General features: G+C 40.3%; 2 protein-coding genes across 13 annotated transcripts in view; one reads left to right on the forward strand and one right to left on the reverse strand.

The window, feature by feature from the left end:
- The window catches only part of L3MBTL3 (L3MBTL histone methyl-lysine binding protein 3), a 129,478-nt gene extending 119,896 nt beyond the window's left edge, over nucleotides 1–9,582 (forward strand). For 10 of the 12 annotated variants that reach the window (XM_058735230.1, XM_058735224.1, XM_058735225.1 and 7 more), the window contains 3 exons: nucleotides 2,946–3,118; nucleotides 3,337–3,399; nucleotides 8,682–9,582. In XM_058735230.1, coding sequence (XP_058591213.1) covers nucleotides 2,946–3,118; nucleotides 3,337–3,399; nucleotides 8,682–8,825 — 380 coding nt within the window. In that variant the 3' untranslated portion in view covers nucleotides 8,826–9,582. The remainder of the gene's footprint in view (nucleotides 1–2,945; nucleotides 3,119–3,336; nucleotides 3,400–8,681) is intronic. The other 2 variants (XM_058735232.1, XM_058735234.1) reach the window with 1 other exon arrangement.
- A 3,394-nt stretch (nucleotides 9,583–12,976) lies between these two features.
- Nucleotides 12,977–16,335, reverse strand: part of SAMD3 (sterile alpha motif domain containing 3) — a 57,075-nt gene continuing 53,716 nt past the window's right edge. The window contains exons 9-11 of the mRNA XM_058735235.1: nucleotides 14,519–14,690; nucleotides 13,688–13,770; nucleotides 12,977–13,460 (exon numbers count right to left, since the gene is read on the reverse strand). Coding sequence (XP_058591218.1) covers nucleotides 13,176–13,460; nucleotides 13,688–13,770; nucleotides 14,519–14,690 — 540 coding nt within the window. The 3' untranslated portion in view covers nucleotides 12,977–13,175. The remainder of the gene's footprint in view (nucleotides 13,461–13,687; nucleotides 13,771–14,518; nucleotides 14,691–16,335) is intronic.

The raw sequence follows: 16,335 nt of genomic DNA on the forward strand, positions 1-16,335 counted from the left end.
TAAGAAACTGAAAACTTGAGATACAGAGGAATAAAATTAACGAAAGATGAGCAAGACCTCTACATGAAAATGAAAAAGATAAAAGAGAAGTCATAAAGAAGTTCCAAAGCAATGGAGCGAAATACCCTGTTCTTGGATTGGAAGACTGGATATTGTGAATAAGTCATTTTTCAAAACCAGATTGGTTTGTATTTAGTGGTAATCTCCATCTAAATCCTAGCAGTTTTTTTTTTTCCACAAGCTTATCCTAAATTTTATATGGAGATGCAGAGAGCTAAAGATAGCTGTGGCAGTCTTGAAAAAGACCTAGATCACAGACATCAGGACAGTTACCAAGTGATAGGAATTAAAACCTGTAGGTTGGTATAAAGAGACCAGTGGGACAGAAGAGAGAATCTGAAGACACGTATTTATGTTAAAGCTGGCACTGTGGTACAGTGGGAACAAGGTGGTCTTTTCAATAAATCATGTTTGGGCAGTTAGAAATCCATGTGGAAAAATACATTAGGAATGCCAGTCCTTATCTCATACCATGCCAAAATAAATTTCAGGTGGATTGAAATTTCAAATGAAAGGTAAAACATAAAGTACTTAGGGAAAAACAGAGGAGACTAACTTTAGGACCTTGAGGTAACCAAAGATTTCTTCAGTAGACCTACAAACAGCACTAACCATAAAAGAAAAAAAGTAAGTTAAACTTCACTTACACCTAATTTCCAACAAAGGATTGTCATGATACCTATTTCCAACAAAGCATTCCTATCCAGAGTGTGTGTGTGTGTGTGTCTGTGTGTGTGTGTGTGTGTGTGTGTGTGTGTGTGTGTATTCTACAAATCAGTAAGAAATAAGGCAAGATGGCCCAGTGGAAAAAACGGGCATAAAACCTAAATAATTCACAAAGGAGGTTCTCCATATGGCCAATGAGCAAAGGAAAAGATTGTCAACTTCATTAGTTATCAGACAACTGCAATTATAACCACATGTGATACCACAACAAATTCACCAAAATGGTTAAAGTGTAAAAAGATAGACAATACCACATGCTATTGAAGATGTAAAGCATTTGTAACCCCCTTACACTGTTAGTGGATACATATTGCATAACTGTTTTTGGAAAACTGGCAGAATTTTATATATATAATATATAAAATATATATATATATATATATATATATATATATATATATACACACACGCACGCACGCACTACATATACATATACACATACACATACACATACACATACACATACACATACACAACAGAAATCATACATATGTCCAAGAAAAGACTGGTACAGGTAATGTTCAAAGCAACACTGTTGGTAATAGCCAAAAATTAAAAACAACTAAAATGTCCATTAACTCCCAATTACTTGTGGAATATTCATAACTATTGAAAAACCATACAGCAAAGAGCACATTCAACGAGCAATATGGATGAATCTCATAATCAATGCTGTTGAGAGAAAGAAGCCAGAAACACCAAGATTTTCATCTGAATGTAATTCAGAAGCAGGGTAAAGAACCTGTGGTGTTAGAAGTCAGGAAGGTGGTTGTCGCCCTTGCTGGCTGGGGTGTAATTAGAAGGGGACACAGGAGGCTCTGGGTGTGCCGCCATGTTGTTTCTTGATCCTGGTGTCAGGTACATTGGTGTGTTCACTTTGTGAAAATTCTTTGAGCTGTACACTTAACGATTTGTCTACTTTTCTGTAAATCTTACTCTTCAAAGAAAAAAAACCTTAAAATAATCTTAGAGATACAAGCCAGTTTAAAATAGTCTCAGTGACACAAAAGCCTCAACTGGGTAACCATTTGGCAAAAACTTGTGGTGGAATCAAAGCTGCATTGTCTTTGTTTTTTTAATTGTTTTTAATGTTTATTTATTTTTGAGAGAGAGACAGAGACAGAGTGTGAGCGGGGAAGGGGCAGAGAGAGAGAGGGAGACACAGAATCCAAAGCAGGCTCCAGGCTCTGAGCTGTCAGCACAGAGCCTGATACGGGGCTCGAACTCGTGAACTGCAAGATCATGCCCTGAGCCGAAGGCAGATGCTTGACTGACTGAGCCACGCAGGTGCCCCGAAATTGAAGTAGCATTGTAACTGAGATGGTGTAGGGGTGGAGGAGAGTAAATGTAGAGGAGGAGCCTTTCTTCTGATGGGCTTTGAGTAAGTAGTTTTCAGAAGTTTTCTTTTCTAAAGGATCTTGAGATAATTACTGACAAACTTTAGAAGTCCCAGTGACATAAAATCACTTGCTAAGAAATGGCTGTTTTAGGAGAGCAGCAGTAAATATGTTTGGATTCAGAAGATCTGGCAGATTAATGGAATATTCTGTAGCTTTAATTTTGATCTTCACAAATACAAGAATGACAAAAGCATTTGCCTTTCTGTTTTATTTTTATTGCAATAATTTCATATCCCTTTAAAAAAATTAACTAGCTATTTAAAAAGCCAATGGGATTGGTAAACAGAAATTGAAAGATGAAACCAGGGCTGAGCTAAAAGGAAAGAACAGGTCTAGTAACACAGGGTAACCACAGTGGCTGGACTCGAGCATGTACAATTTGGTGGTTACTTTTAGGACATCCACAACTGAAAGGGACACAAAACCATTTCCTGAGGCTTGGATAGTTCTTTTCCTTGCCACTAAAGCTGGGAGGCAAGTATCTTTCATGAGACATTAAAGAGGCAACATTGTTAACATGACACATCTTCCATAAAGGGTAATGTAGCAAACGTGTAAGTTGAATTTACAGGTTGTTTCTTACCGTGACCTACCTTCCAAGGACAAAGGAGAGTGTAATTGTTCACTGGCAATAATGTTGAAAGGAAGCATGCTTTAAGTAGGTGCCGCCCGCCAACTCACTATTTGGGGGAGACACCTGGCACTTGGGGCTGTCTTTGCGCCTTTTCAGAGCGTGAGTTCCGGTTTGTTTCAATCCAGCAGGTGCCCGGGAAGAACCTAGCCCACAACAAGCACAGCGCCGGTCAGCTGTCTTTCTGTCCTTTAAATCACCAATTCCATGTCTGCCCTTGCGCTGGGAGCAGCAGAGCAAACTTCTCCCCACCGTAGCTGGAATTCCTGCCAGTAAAGTTTCGAAATGGAGCACAGATGAGGTATATTTCATTTTCTTTGTCTGCCAGGAACTGGATATAGCAATTCTGGCTTCAGGACCAGATACAGTGAATGTGTGTGGGGCTTAGTCTCTCTTCCTGAAAGGGAAGAAATTGTGCTGAGAGAAGCAACTAACGCATGCAGGTTAAACATTTTGAACCTGGAGCACTTAGATTCGGGCTTCTGTTTTCAACTGGAATTGTTACCTTATTTTTGACAGGTGTCAGAATTCATACAGAGCTTACCTGGCTGTGAAGAACACGGAAAGGTATTTAAAGATGAAGTAAGTGTCCCACTGAAATGCAGTGAACGGTTAGATGTTTTGAATTGGGAGAGGAGGGAAGAGAGCGCTGGTGTTGAAATTGACAGATTGGTGTGGCGTTGTCTAACAAGCAGCATTCGTCATTTGTACACAGATGTCTTTCTGTGAGATCGGATGTAACAGAAGTGTTTGTACCATTTTATGATGCTCCACAGCAATAGCACCAGACCCATTCCTAAAAAACAAACCACACACAAAAACCTTAATAGCGTGCATTTTCTTATAGCACAGAAAGAAACCAAAGAGAGAGATAAGCAACATTTTATTTTTAATACAGTGAAATTAGTTCACATTATTTTATTTTCAAACATTGCTTTAACAACACCAAGATTAAATTTATTTAATGTTATACTAAATATTACTGTTACTGCTAAAACAACCCCTTAGATCTTATACCTATCTCAGTAATGTTTATAATAACTGATAGTCATTACCGTCTGCATTTGGGAGATTAGTTTATCCTCTGCCTGCCCAAAACATCAAGATAAGAGATGCTTAATAATGTTATGACCTATATTGAACATTAAAACAAAAAAGAAATTGGCTTTAACTACCGTGCATATAATGCTATTTGAGTATAGCAGACTCTGTTCTCACTAGAGCCCTTTAAAAATAAGCCCCTAGCCTGTCAGCGCCTCCAAGCAGAGCAGTCTGTTTTCACTCTCATCTTGGCTACCAGAAGGTCGAAAGAAGACCCAAGTAATCTCAGAAGGTTTTTCTATAGTTACAAGTATATATGCCTTCTTTGCCTCTGTGTAGCCTCAGCTGCTAAGAATAGCATACTTTCAATTAAGAGCCTTGCAAGATGAGCCTGGGTGGCTCAGCCAGTTAAGCATCCAACTTCAGCTCAGGTCATGATCTCGTGGTTCGTGAGTTCGAGCCCCGTGTCGGGCTCTGTGCTGACAGCTCGGAACCTGGAGCCTGCTTCAGATTCTGTGTCTCCCTCTCTCTCTGCCCCTCCCCTGCTCATGCTCTGTCTCTGTCTCTCTCTCAAAAGTAAATAAACATTAAAAATTAAAAAAAAAAAAAAAGAGCCTGGCAAGAGTATCAAGACAGCTAAGGATCCAGGCATCGTCAGCATCATTATACTATTAGTATTGTTTTGCTTTAGACAGAAGCCTGCTAAAGTATACAAGGATCTGATTTTCAGCATCCTTTTTTTCTGATTTATGTTCTTGTTTCAAGAATGTTTCATCTTCTTTCTAGTTGGTCTTTAATTGATAGTTGTTCAGATTTTGAGTTTCTTTCCTTAACTCCTAAATTCTAAGTTCTTCGTGGATCACACTCAGTTTTCAGTCCCTGAACAGATTTAGACACCTGCAGGGGGCTGTTCTTTCTGTGAGAAAAAAAAAAAAAAAAGTCATGTAGTTGTTACCTGAGATGATAAAACATTTTTTTAAATAAGCTTATAATACATCTATATTAGAACTGTTTTTGGTTCTGTTGATATCTAGACAATCCATATGGATTTGCTCTGTTATTTAGTTTCAGTAAGATTCAAGTTCAAATATGTTCTTTCTTTGAATATGCTTTCATGGCGTAGAAAAATGTATTCAAAGAAAGAACATATTTGAACTTGAACTTGAATCTTACTGAAACTAAATAACAGAGCAACAGTGTTCTCAAAGCCAGATCCTTTTTGTGAGGAGTGAGACAGTGATTGTTTGCATAGTCCTTCATTCCTTTATTTATTCATCCTATAAATTCCTGTGAAATTCATGTCTCACAAGGTCAGCAGGTGTTGGTTTTAAGGCCTAGAAGTAAACCATAAAACAAATCTAAACCCTGGTAAGTCATCTCTAAGAGGCAAAGTACAGGTGTTAGGACGGGCTATGATTTGAACCATGCTTGACTTCACTTTCTCTTACACATTCTGCATCTAATCTGTTGAAAATCCTATTGGGCATATTTTGGAAACATCCAGGGATTCTGGCTGTGTCTCTGCCTCCTCACTGCCACTATGCTCTGAGCCCCTATCCTCACTCACCTGGATTAACACTGGAACGTCCTAACCAGTCTCCCTGCTTCTAATTTTGCTCTTCTACAGTCTGTTCCCAGCCTACCCAGAATGATCCTGCTCAAAATAAGTCAAATCATGTCACTCTTCCATTCGTAGCCTTCCAGTAAGTAAAGCAGAATAAAAGCAAAAATCCTCACAAGGGCCTGCCGTGACCTCTAGAGAGGCGAGAACCTCCTGACCTCTGCTTGCTCCATCCTTGGCTTACCCCATTTGTTGCACACACTGACCTCCTTGCCATTCTTCGTATTGTCCGGGCACCTCCTGTGTCTGCCCTGCCTGGGATGCTGTTCCTCCAGACGTTCACATGCCGTGCTCCCTCTGCTCCGATGCCACCTTCTCAGTCATCCATCCTTGCGCCTGCTGCGCAGCCACCTCCCCACCCAGAGGTTTTCTTCATAGCACTGATCACCTTTCAGAATTTATTACTGTCAGCTCGTTACTAATTAATTTGCTTACCTATCATACTTTTTGATTACAGTCTCTCTTCCACTACTAGACCATAAACTTCACAGGGAGTTTTGGTTTACTCGTTTGCTTGGTTTTGCTTATATATCTGTTTTATTCTTTGCTGTATGCGCAGGCCCAAGAAGAGCGTCTGGAATGTAATAGGTGTTTAATAAGTGTGTGTTGAGTGAGCACATTCATACCTTTACCCTCTGAGAAAGACACGCAAACAGCATGTCACTGTGATTCGCAGAGTTAAAACATGGGGAGCAGAACCATGAGTGCTGGAAAGAGTAATGAAATGGAAGGCCAGAATCCTGAGTTCCAAACCCTCCTTCAGAGTTTTGGGCTGTTAGCGAGATACTTAATCTCTAATCTCTGGAGTTAGAGCAGTTTATATACATCACAAAGGCAAACAGAAGCAAACCCAGTATTACACTGCGGTGATCACTGTGCTTAGAAAGTGCTTTCTCAGGGGTGCCTGGGTGGCTTGGTCGGTTAAGCTTCCGACTTCGGCTCAGGTTATGATCTCACAGCTTGTGAGTTCGAGCCCCGCGTCGGGCTCTGTGCTGACAGCTCAGAGCCTGGAGCCTGTTTCAGATTCTGTGTCTCCCTCTCTCTCTGCCCCTCCCCTCTTCATGCTCTGTCTCTCTCTGTCTCAGAAATAAATAAACGTTAAAAAAAAAAATTAAATAAAAAAAAAAAGAAAGTGCTTTCTCAAATTTAGTTTATTTCCTTCCAAATGAGGCTTGTCCATATGGTCACACATTGGAGCAGCCTGTGTGAAATATACTGGCTGGCACCCGCCTCAAGCTGACTTTTTCTTTCCAGTGTAACCTTAAAAATAATCTACCAAAACTTCACCTTCTCACCCCACTCCTAGCTTTCAGGTTCCAGCCTTGCCATTCTCTAAATGTTTCTTTTCATCAGTCATCTGTCATGTTAAACTCTTATATAATCTCAAGAGACTCAGTAGGGCCCGAGGTTATAATAAACAATTCCATCTTTGCAATGAGCTCCTTGGGAACCGGTGTGTTAGTTGACCTTTTCCTTAATGACTTAGAAGACTTCGATCAAACCGTTTATGCTACTAAGGTCTGCCTTGGTTGAGTGAAGTGTTAATAGATCTGCCTCTCTGCTTGGCCTTGCTTGACCCAAGAACTGTCAGAGCACAAGCAAATGAGACCAGAGCAAAGGCTCCCCAAGAAGCAACAGAACATTTCTCTTATCTGCCACTGAACTTGTCTTCATTCGGAAATTTACGTGGGAGTGCCTTTCCTTCTAGGGTATGACAGACACTAAGATGTTTCCTTGCTGAAAATTGGGAAACTTCTTCCAAACAATCATTGCTTGAAGTTGCGTACTGATTAAAAGGATTTACAGGTTTGCTTTGTTATTAGAGGAAAGAGGAAAATCTTAAACAGCGGCTTAATTGTTTCAGCCTTTATTTAGTAAACTGTCTACAGAATTTAGAGTGGTATTAGTTTGCTGAGGCTGCCATAACAAAGAACCATAAACCAGCAGTTTAAACAAGAGAAATGTATTGTCTCCCAGTTCTGGAGGCTGGAGGTCTGAAGAAGGCAAGAAGGCAAGGTTGTCAGCAGGATAGCTTCCTTCTGAGGTCAGAGGAAAACCTCTGTTCCAGGCTGCCCTCCTTGACTTGGAGATGCTGTTATACCTTTTCCTCACAGTGTCTTCCCTCTATACATGTCTGCCTCTGGCTCCAGATGTCCTCTTTTTTTTAAGGACTTCCATCATCTTGGATCACCCTACTCCAGTATGATCTCATCTTAACCGATTACACCTGCAGTGACCCTGTTTCCAAATAAGGTCACATTCTGAGCTTATTAGGGCCCTGTTAGGACTTCAGCAGGTGAATTTGGGACAGACACAATCAACCCAAAACAGTACATTGCTGTCAAGGTTTGTGATGTACTCTGAGGCAGAGAGCAAAAGTGTGTTTTACTTTTCTTTCACTTGTGGTGTAAAACGGAAAAACCGAAAGAGAAATGAATGATTGTTTTTGAAGGTGGTAGAATGTCCCCAAACCTGAAAATTTTTACAAAAAAGACTATTCTTTTGTTCTGTCCGCTAAACCAGAAGTTTAGTTCTGGTAGAAGCACAGAAGTTTAGTCTTGGAAGAGACCCAGGGGGAGGAAGGATGTTTCTTGTGGTCACCCAGTCTACAGCTCTCCACACCACGTTCATCACCTTCATTTCCTGTGTCTCCATCTACACTGTTGATTGCCCTTGTTAGTAACTCCTTTTTTTTCTGCATACAAAGAATGGTTGTAGCCACTCTGAAACTGAATGTTATCACTGTTTTTTTTTTTTCCTTCCCTGGGGAAAGCTAATAAAAAAAAACGTTAGCACACAGCTGACATGTTTGCCTGAATTCCTTTGTTTATATCCACAAACATTTGTGTGCTTAACTCGCATTTAAAATCTACCATAATGGGAACTGGATCTAAGTCACCCCAGATTTATCCAAATTCTTATGGACTCATTGCCTAAGTCAGAGCAATCCCAGGAAAATACGGGCGCCTTCCATTTTCCTGTGGGCTGATTTTTCAGAGGACCGAGTTTTATGTTTACTCCCAGTCCACATTGCTTCCAGTTTGGTTATTGTAGATAAGAAAGGTTCATCAGCCAGGAAATGTTTGCACACATGAACTCTCGTCTGCTCTGCAGAGGACAGCTGGTAACTTAACTTTGGATATTTGCCACAACACTACATCTGATCGATTCATAATCTTTTTGTCTGCTCCTCCCCTTTTAGCAAATTGATGGAGAAGCCTTTCTGCTCATGACCCAAACAGACATTGTTAAAATTATGAGCATTAAGTTGGGACCTGCTCTCAAAATTTTCAATTCTATCCTGATGTTCAAAGCTGCAGAGAAGAACTCTCACAATGAACTTTGAAGATGGTGAATTTTGAATACCATCAGCTTTCTGCTTTAAAGCTCATGTTTTATTCAAAGCACAAGGACAGTTATAACTCCTAAGCGAGAAGTCTCCAAAACTCAAAAGAGCAACGCTATCAGATTATTTATATTCCTCAAGAGACAATATATATGAATCCTTATGAAAGTGCTTCAGCTTTTAACCAGGTACTGTCTAAGAGCACTCATCCTTTGGTTCTGTTCACTGAGCTAAATTTATCTTTGTAAATCTTTTTGAGGCTGGGGGAGGGGTGGGAGGGAAAGGGAACTTCATTAATTATTTATGGTAAAGGGGGGGTCAGGATAAGAACTTTTGGCATTTTGTAAACATTGTTGAGTCCTCTTTCATGTACACGGTTTCTTTTTCAGTACTTTCAGAAACCTTTTTATATAATCCAACTTCAACTTAAACCAAATTAGTCAAGACCTGGCCAAGTTTAGCCAGTGGGACTGTTACCTGTATTGTTAATTCTGTGCCATATTTTGAACTGCAACATTATGCTAAGTATAACTTTGCAAGTCATGATATTGCCTAACTGCTTGTCATAATCTTTTGGGGCTGAATAGATGTAAAAAATTACTTTTCTCTAAATCAGTGTTTTTACTTTTGCACGCATTATGAAATGTTAAATTACTTTTCACCAGCATCATTACTATAATTACCAAAAACGTGTATATAAATAATGGAATTGAAAAATAAAATATATAAATAAATTAGGTGATGTATTTGAATGGCATCCAGGCTTCTACATTGTGGTGCCCTGTGTATCTACAAGAGTCCAGTGGTATCCAAGGAATATGCAATTATATTGGGGGCGGGGTGGGGGTGGGGGGCTTGTTTGTAAGGATCTTGAACTATTTATGAGATGATCTTAAGTTTCTCTCCGATTGTCCATGACGTAACTGTAGTGCTTTTCGGGGCCGAAGGGCTCATTCTGTTGATGGAAACACTAATCCATAAAGAGCTCTGTCCCAGATCTTCTTCCTCCAGACCCAAAGGTTTTCTTAGAGTTGGCCGAAGAGAGAGTATGTGGATTTTACTGAAAGGGCGGAGTGTGAGGGAGCAACACCAGTCAGCACAAAGGTTGTAAATGCTCACAGATCCAGGAGGGGGTTTCCCAAAGCAGTTATTCAAGAACCTCCGTTTTGGAAAGATTCTCTGTAGAACGGTTCCCCTAAGTTCTGTAAATGTACAGATGCACTTTAAATGAAAGCCCTGGATTATCCATAAACTGCTAGCTGTAGTGTTTCTTTCGTGAGACTGCCTTTCCAACACAAAAGGTAAATTATTAGCCTTTGGAGACAATGTCTACTTCTAGGATTGGCCATTTATTCGAGGGCGAAGATAAAAGTCGGTAGTCAGTTCATAGCATGCTGTCTGAATTCTGGGGCAAGTTCCACCTCTCTCCTTCCTTGCTCTCATTTTTTCTGATGTGGGACTTCCTGGGACGTCCCCCGTTGGGAGTCTATTAGTGGTCCTTTGCATTTGTCAGCATTCAAAAGGCCATGGTATCTGCAGCCTCCCTTTTATTTCTTTGCATGAATTTGCTGAAATAAGTTTTTCGTTGTTGTTTTTTTTCTTTTTTGTTTTGTTCAGAATTTGTACATTCAAGTTGCACTTGTTATATCTGACACGAATGAAATAAAATCTTAATTGCAGATACTTTTTTTATACATGTATGATTTTTTTTTTTTTTCGAAAGCTTGTCTGACACATGAGAGCAGGAACAGTGTTAAAGATTTGGGCATTAAAAGCTATGGGGGATGTATTTGCAGGATTCAAAGTTGTCAAGTTATGTCCCAGATGATGCAAAGAATGACAATAAATAAGTACCTAAGTAAATAAGTAAGTTGTTTGGTTAAGTAGGTTTCACACCTATTGGGGATTTTTTTCTTTCTCATTTAAAGCATGTTTTAACAAAGAGAATTTTAAGTGTTATTTAAAATATTCATTCTAAGCAGCGGGTTTTATATGTTAGAGGCAAGGCTTCTAAGCATCCTTAGGTGGAACAGTGTACCTCAAGTAGGGGAAACCTTGTTACCATTCCTTCCCTGGGATGTAGTCTAAGGTTTCACACAGGAAATAGGACCATGATGACAGGGAGGTCCCTGAAGTGAGAGACACAGGCTTGGGCTAAAGCAAACAAAGGGATAGGGAATGTAGAAATTGATAGGGCCTTCCCATCTAAAGACATTAAAAAATTTCACTGTGTAAACCAAATGAGACCCATCTGCAGGTTGAAATATGACCACAGGCTGCCATTTTGCAACTTCTAGATTCAGTAGACCCAGGCTCCAAAGAAAATAGGGTTGTGTTAGTGAAGCAATATGAAAATTTACCAAGTGGCAAGGTCATGCTGGGCACTGGGGATAGATGTACCAATGAAACAGACAATAAAGCTTAATGTGGATTTGCCCTCATGGTCAGCTCATGTCTGTCACGTTTAGAGCCAGACCTCACTGCAGTGTTCCTGTGGCTCCACCCCCTACCTGTCTTCCCCAGCCTGTGGAGACAAAGAGAAGTTTTCATTGACGTTTAGTCACAGACACTGTGTGCTCCTGAGGAAAGGAATCTTTAAGAATTTGGTAAATTCATTTGGGAGAGGAAGAATAAGACAGCTTGTGAAACTAAAAAAGGTGGGGGGAGGTTTAGGGAAATAAAGTTTGTAAGGAACTAAAGGCACATTCCAGTGAAATGGAATAAGTGGAAGCCATGGAATAGGGATCAGTTTATGTGAAAATGACATCTATCAAATTGGTCCTCTGCCTGTCCAGTCTCATGGAAGCAGTTAGTCAACAGTCATCGTAAAGGGGAGCAGCTGATTGAAATTTCATCTTGTCTCACTGACTTAAGCATTTTAATAAATAGAACTTATAGAGAAAAAGATATTAGAATAAATATTTGCAGAATAAGTATTTCCAGAGATGTAGGTCATAAAAATATTTTTTGAATAATTCATACAAACCCCTTAAGCCTTAAAAAAATTATTTGATGAAGTAACCCCAGAAATGCTCATCACATGGCCAAGTATTAGCACACTTAGATCTCTTCAGTCTCTAAATCAATCTGTTCTGTCAAAACTGATAGGTTATGATGCTACTGTGGTGATGATACCAAGGAGCAGGCACCTTGAAACTATAGTGTTATCATTTTTCCTTATAAAGTACTTGAAAAGAGTACAGCAAGACCTAAGAAGTCAGACCTTGGCTTAGGTCTTGCCAGACCTAAGAAGTACTTACTTATGCACCATCTTTAGGAACAGAACAAATGGAATTATAACATGGGACTCTGGGCTGGATGGATGAGGAACCAGGACCTGGACTTCTGAGACGGGCAGGAGAGCGAGTCTAGAAACTGGTGCCCAAGAGGTTCTGGCAGAGAAAGGCCAGGTCCATATTATAGACCCAGACAAACCTGAGCGGCAGCCAGGACAGACACCAACACTGGAGGTCAAAGCCAGAGAAAAGGAGAAACTTTGAGGAGACCAGAACAGGGCCATCACTACATGTCAAGAGAGGGGAGCAGTGGAAGGCTACACAGGTCACAGGTGATCAGGACCCGTGCCAGTGAGCTCAGCAAGCAGTAAGAAGAGCCCAGGAATGAAGCAGCCTTGGTTCTCAACAAACGTGGTCGAAGGAAACCAAAATGCCTGGAGCCAGGCAGGTCAGCAGCGGGAAAGAAGTGGGGAGTATGCGCCCACGGGCCACAAATGTACAGCTCCTGAGCATTAAGTCTTCCAAAGTTGGGCACGTTGAGCGAAGGGTAAGATGTCATACCCTAATCTGAAGGACTTGAGTGTATCTGAAACGTAGGGCCTTTCAAAAACTAATGCCCCCTTGAAAGTGTAGCTTGGGTGGGGGGGCGCCTGGGTGGCTCAGTCGGTTGAGCGTCCAACTTCAGCTCGGGTCATGATCTCACAGTCTGTGAGTTCGAGCCCCGCGTCAGGCTCTGTGCTGACAGCTCAGAGCCTGGGGCCTGTTTCAGATTCTGTGTCTCCCTCTCTCTCTGACCCTCCCCCGTTCATGCTCTGTCTCTGTCTCAAGAATGAATAAATGTTAAAAAAAATAAAAAAAAAAAAAAAAGTGTAGCTTGGGCTATGGAATTTCTTAGAACTTGAATCAAAAGAAACTGCTCTTAAATAGTATTTTATTACAGAATTTCACAAAGAATTTCAAGTGTCTAAGTGTATAGAAAGAAGGTACTGAGATTCATTTGCATCCTTTGACACAAGATAATACCTACCTCTACCATAACCCTAAGTCAAAACAATTTTTTGCAAAGTTTTAGGTTTCCCTAGAAATCAACTCTGATGCAATATTTGGCATCTCATTAGGTAAGTGGGTGTCGAAACGCTATTTCCTTTTCCTTTTCTTTCATAGAAGGAAAATGGGGACTGTGCATGTCAAAAATCAACGTCTCTAGGAAGTTGAGGGTTTGGGACAGTCCTCTTGGACACTCAACTCCAAATACATGGAAGGCAGCTATGAGAGCAGCCAAGGCTGTAACACAGTCATCCACCTTCGTGAGCTTCTCTTTTTCTAAATACAAAGAAAATTCACAGACATCAGTGTTGAAAGGGTTCTTGACTTCTAACACGGGTGTGGACACTTGCACCTGAAAAAAAATAGATAATGGAGTCACCACTCTGTGATATGGAAAATAGCTAAGTCATAAAGGTGCCTCAATTTAACCGTGGTGTTACAATAAATGAGCTTCTTGCTGTGCAGCGTATTGGTAAATATGACAAAACCATACTTCAAAAGGGGCCACCACCCTGCATTCAAATAAATGATCACATGAAGACATGAACTGTCAAACCCAATCATTGACATACTACATACCTTCTCATTCACGATGACAAAAAGACTGGGATCGTCCCCAAAAACATCTGGTAGGAGCAAACATGTGGCTGTCATCTTCATATCTGCCAAAGTAAACATGCTTAAAGTCCAAGTCAAAATAAGCTTTTACCAATTATAAGCAAAGCCAGTCTTAAAATGTGGATTTTTTTTTTTTAATCATTTGCTTCTACAGAGAACAAACCAGTCTTCTTGGACCAGTGTTTCACAACCATTTAACCAACATCCTTTTCGAATATACATCTATGTCTCATGTCCCGCTCTCCAGATCATGGCCAGGAGAAGATCAGAGTCCTGTACTCTCTGTCCATCACCCAGGAAGATTTTAGCATGCTTTACCTTGTGATTGTATTATGAAATTAACAGGTTACTAGTTCCCTAAATAGGATTTTACCAAATCAAGTGTACTTTTTTAAAAAAATATTTTTTAATGTTTATTCATTTTTGAGAGAGAGAGAGAGAGAGACAGACAGACAGACAGAGCATGAGTGGGGGAGGGGCAGAGAGAGAGGGAGACACAGAATCCAAAGCAGACTCCAGGCTCTGAGCTGTCAGCACAGAGTCCGATGCAGGGCTTGAACCCATGGACCACGAGATCATGACCTGAGCTGAAGTCAGATGCTTAACCGACTGAGCTACCCAGGCGCCCCTCAAGTGTACTTTTAATTCTGTACCTAGGCTCCTCCTATTTGAGAAGTTCTTTTTACTATCCTGTGTGTTGTTTCACTGAATTACTTATTTCCAAAACAGAGCTTCTCTATCCTGAATTAAACAGGTAACTGACTAGATTGCCCCACCCCCAGGTTTACTAACGTTTCAACATGTCTTCATCTGTGTGCTGTTTCAGTTTTTCTTGCAATGCAATATTGATTGGATTGTGCACCACTGAAAAAGAAGTCAGTATATTTTCCGAATAGGATTCCAAAATGTGCCTTGTTTTCTTATAAATATCTGTTCTTGTAAGAAGCTGGAATTCTCTGAACATCTAGAAAAAAGAAGAAAAAGACCACAAGAAAAGCTAATGTACTGACTATAAGGAAGTAAATAACTCCTTAGGATTATATTGAACTTTGAGTGCTAGTTTAAAATCTATACAAGATATATGAGTAGCTTTAGTGGAGAAATAAAGACATAATGACAGGAGGAAAAAAGAAAGCAAGGCTGAAGTAAATAGGAAAAGATAAATAATGGATGTGGCAAATTTCTATGCCCATAGAATTAAAACTTTGCATGCAGGCTCAACTAAATGAGGGCTCCAACTTCTGTATGCATATTTTGGCTATTTGATCAGCTAGGATTCTAGGGTCTTCTTTCTTTAGGCAGTATCCAACAAGAGGCAAAATAAGAAAATTGTTAGATTTTAGGAAGCAAACCTTCAAAAAATACCTAACCATAGCATTCTAAAGGGAAAGGGAAGAGCTTTAGAAACAAGAGTAAGTGGTGAAAAGTAAGTGTAGGACATCTGACTACAAAGTGACAGCAAAACCAGTTTACCTATATGGAAACCCCTTCACTCAACATCACCTTTTCCTGCCACTGCCTAAGTACTCTCCCTCTGAGAATTCTACCACCACTGCCACCTCCCTGCTTTTTTTTTTTGACAGAGTGGCATTATAAGACCATTTATCATCACTCACACTAGTAGGAATTAATTTAATCATCACTCTCCCTAGAACTCTGTAAAGAATAGTTACATACTACCCACAGGGTCTCCTCATTTCTTGAACATTTTGGTAGATCATCAGTTGCCCAAAAATTTGGTCCAGAAGGAGTTATCAGAAAACTGGGATGCCCATTAGGCTCTGTTACCAGCCAACCCTCAGTGGACCACTAAGCTGGAATGGTGGGAAACATGGTAAGACCAGCGAATTTCATATCATGGCGTGGAGCATCTCAGCAGAGAAACGGGATATAAATCAAAAAAGAACCAAATTGAAATTCAGAACTGAAAATAACATTTACTGAAATGCAAACATCACTGGATAGGGAAATGCATACTGGAAAATGCAAAGAAAAGGTTCATGAACTTGAAGACTGATCAATAGAAATAAGTGAATACATTGAGGGTAATAGGTGTCAGGTTTCTCACTGTTGAAGAGAGTTAGAATGTGTGGAAAGAGGGTAGGTTAGAATAAGCCCTGTGGTTTGGGTTGGAATTGAAGGTATAAATGTGAACTCATGGTGTTTAATACTTATGTATAGATACATAAGCAGATGCAGATGTGTGTACATGTGTGTGTGCACACGCACACATTTTTGCAAAAGTATATATCCTCACTTTGTTCAGTGAGAAATTTTAGAGCCATAATACTTCTATAGCAATGATCAGACCAAGGGCTGAAATCTTAGTGTCTAACTAGCATCCCACTTTCTCTTGAAAGACAGTGTTTTCACAGGAGGAGATTGATGAGTGCAGGTGGTGATGAAGGGTCCATGTAAACTCCTTGGTCCAGTGTCCTACACTGGCCACTTCTCTTCGGCCATACCTGTGCCATAAGCTCCCTAAGCTCATAGCACTACCCTACGGTAGTATCAGTAGCAACAAGTGGTGGGAATAGTTTGGAGCAGGAGCAGCCGTCCGGCTATAGGGATTGTTCATTAACTGGGTATTTGTAAGTAAGGTTAAGTTT

The sequence above is a fragment of the Neofelis nebulosa genome, chromosome 6 (genome assembly GCF_028018385.1).
Source record: "Neofelis nebulosa isolate mNeoNeb1 chromosome 6, mNeoNeb1.pri, whole genome shotgun sequence".
NCBI lineage: Eukaryota > Metazoa > Chordata > Mammalia > Carnivora > Felidae > Neofelis > Neofelis nebulosa.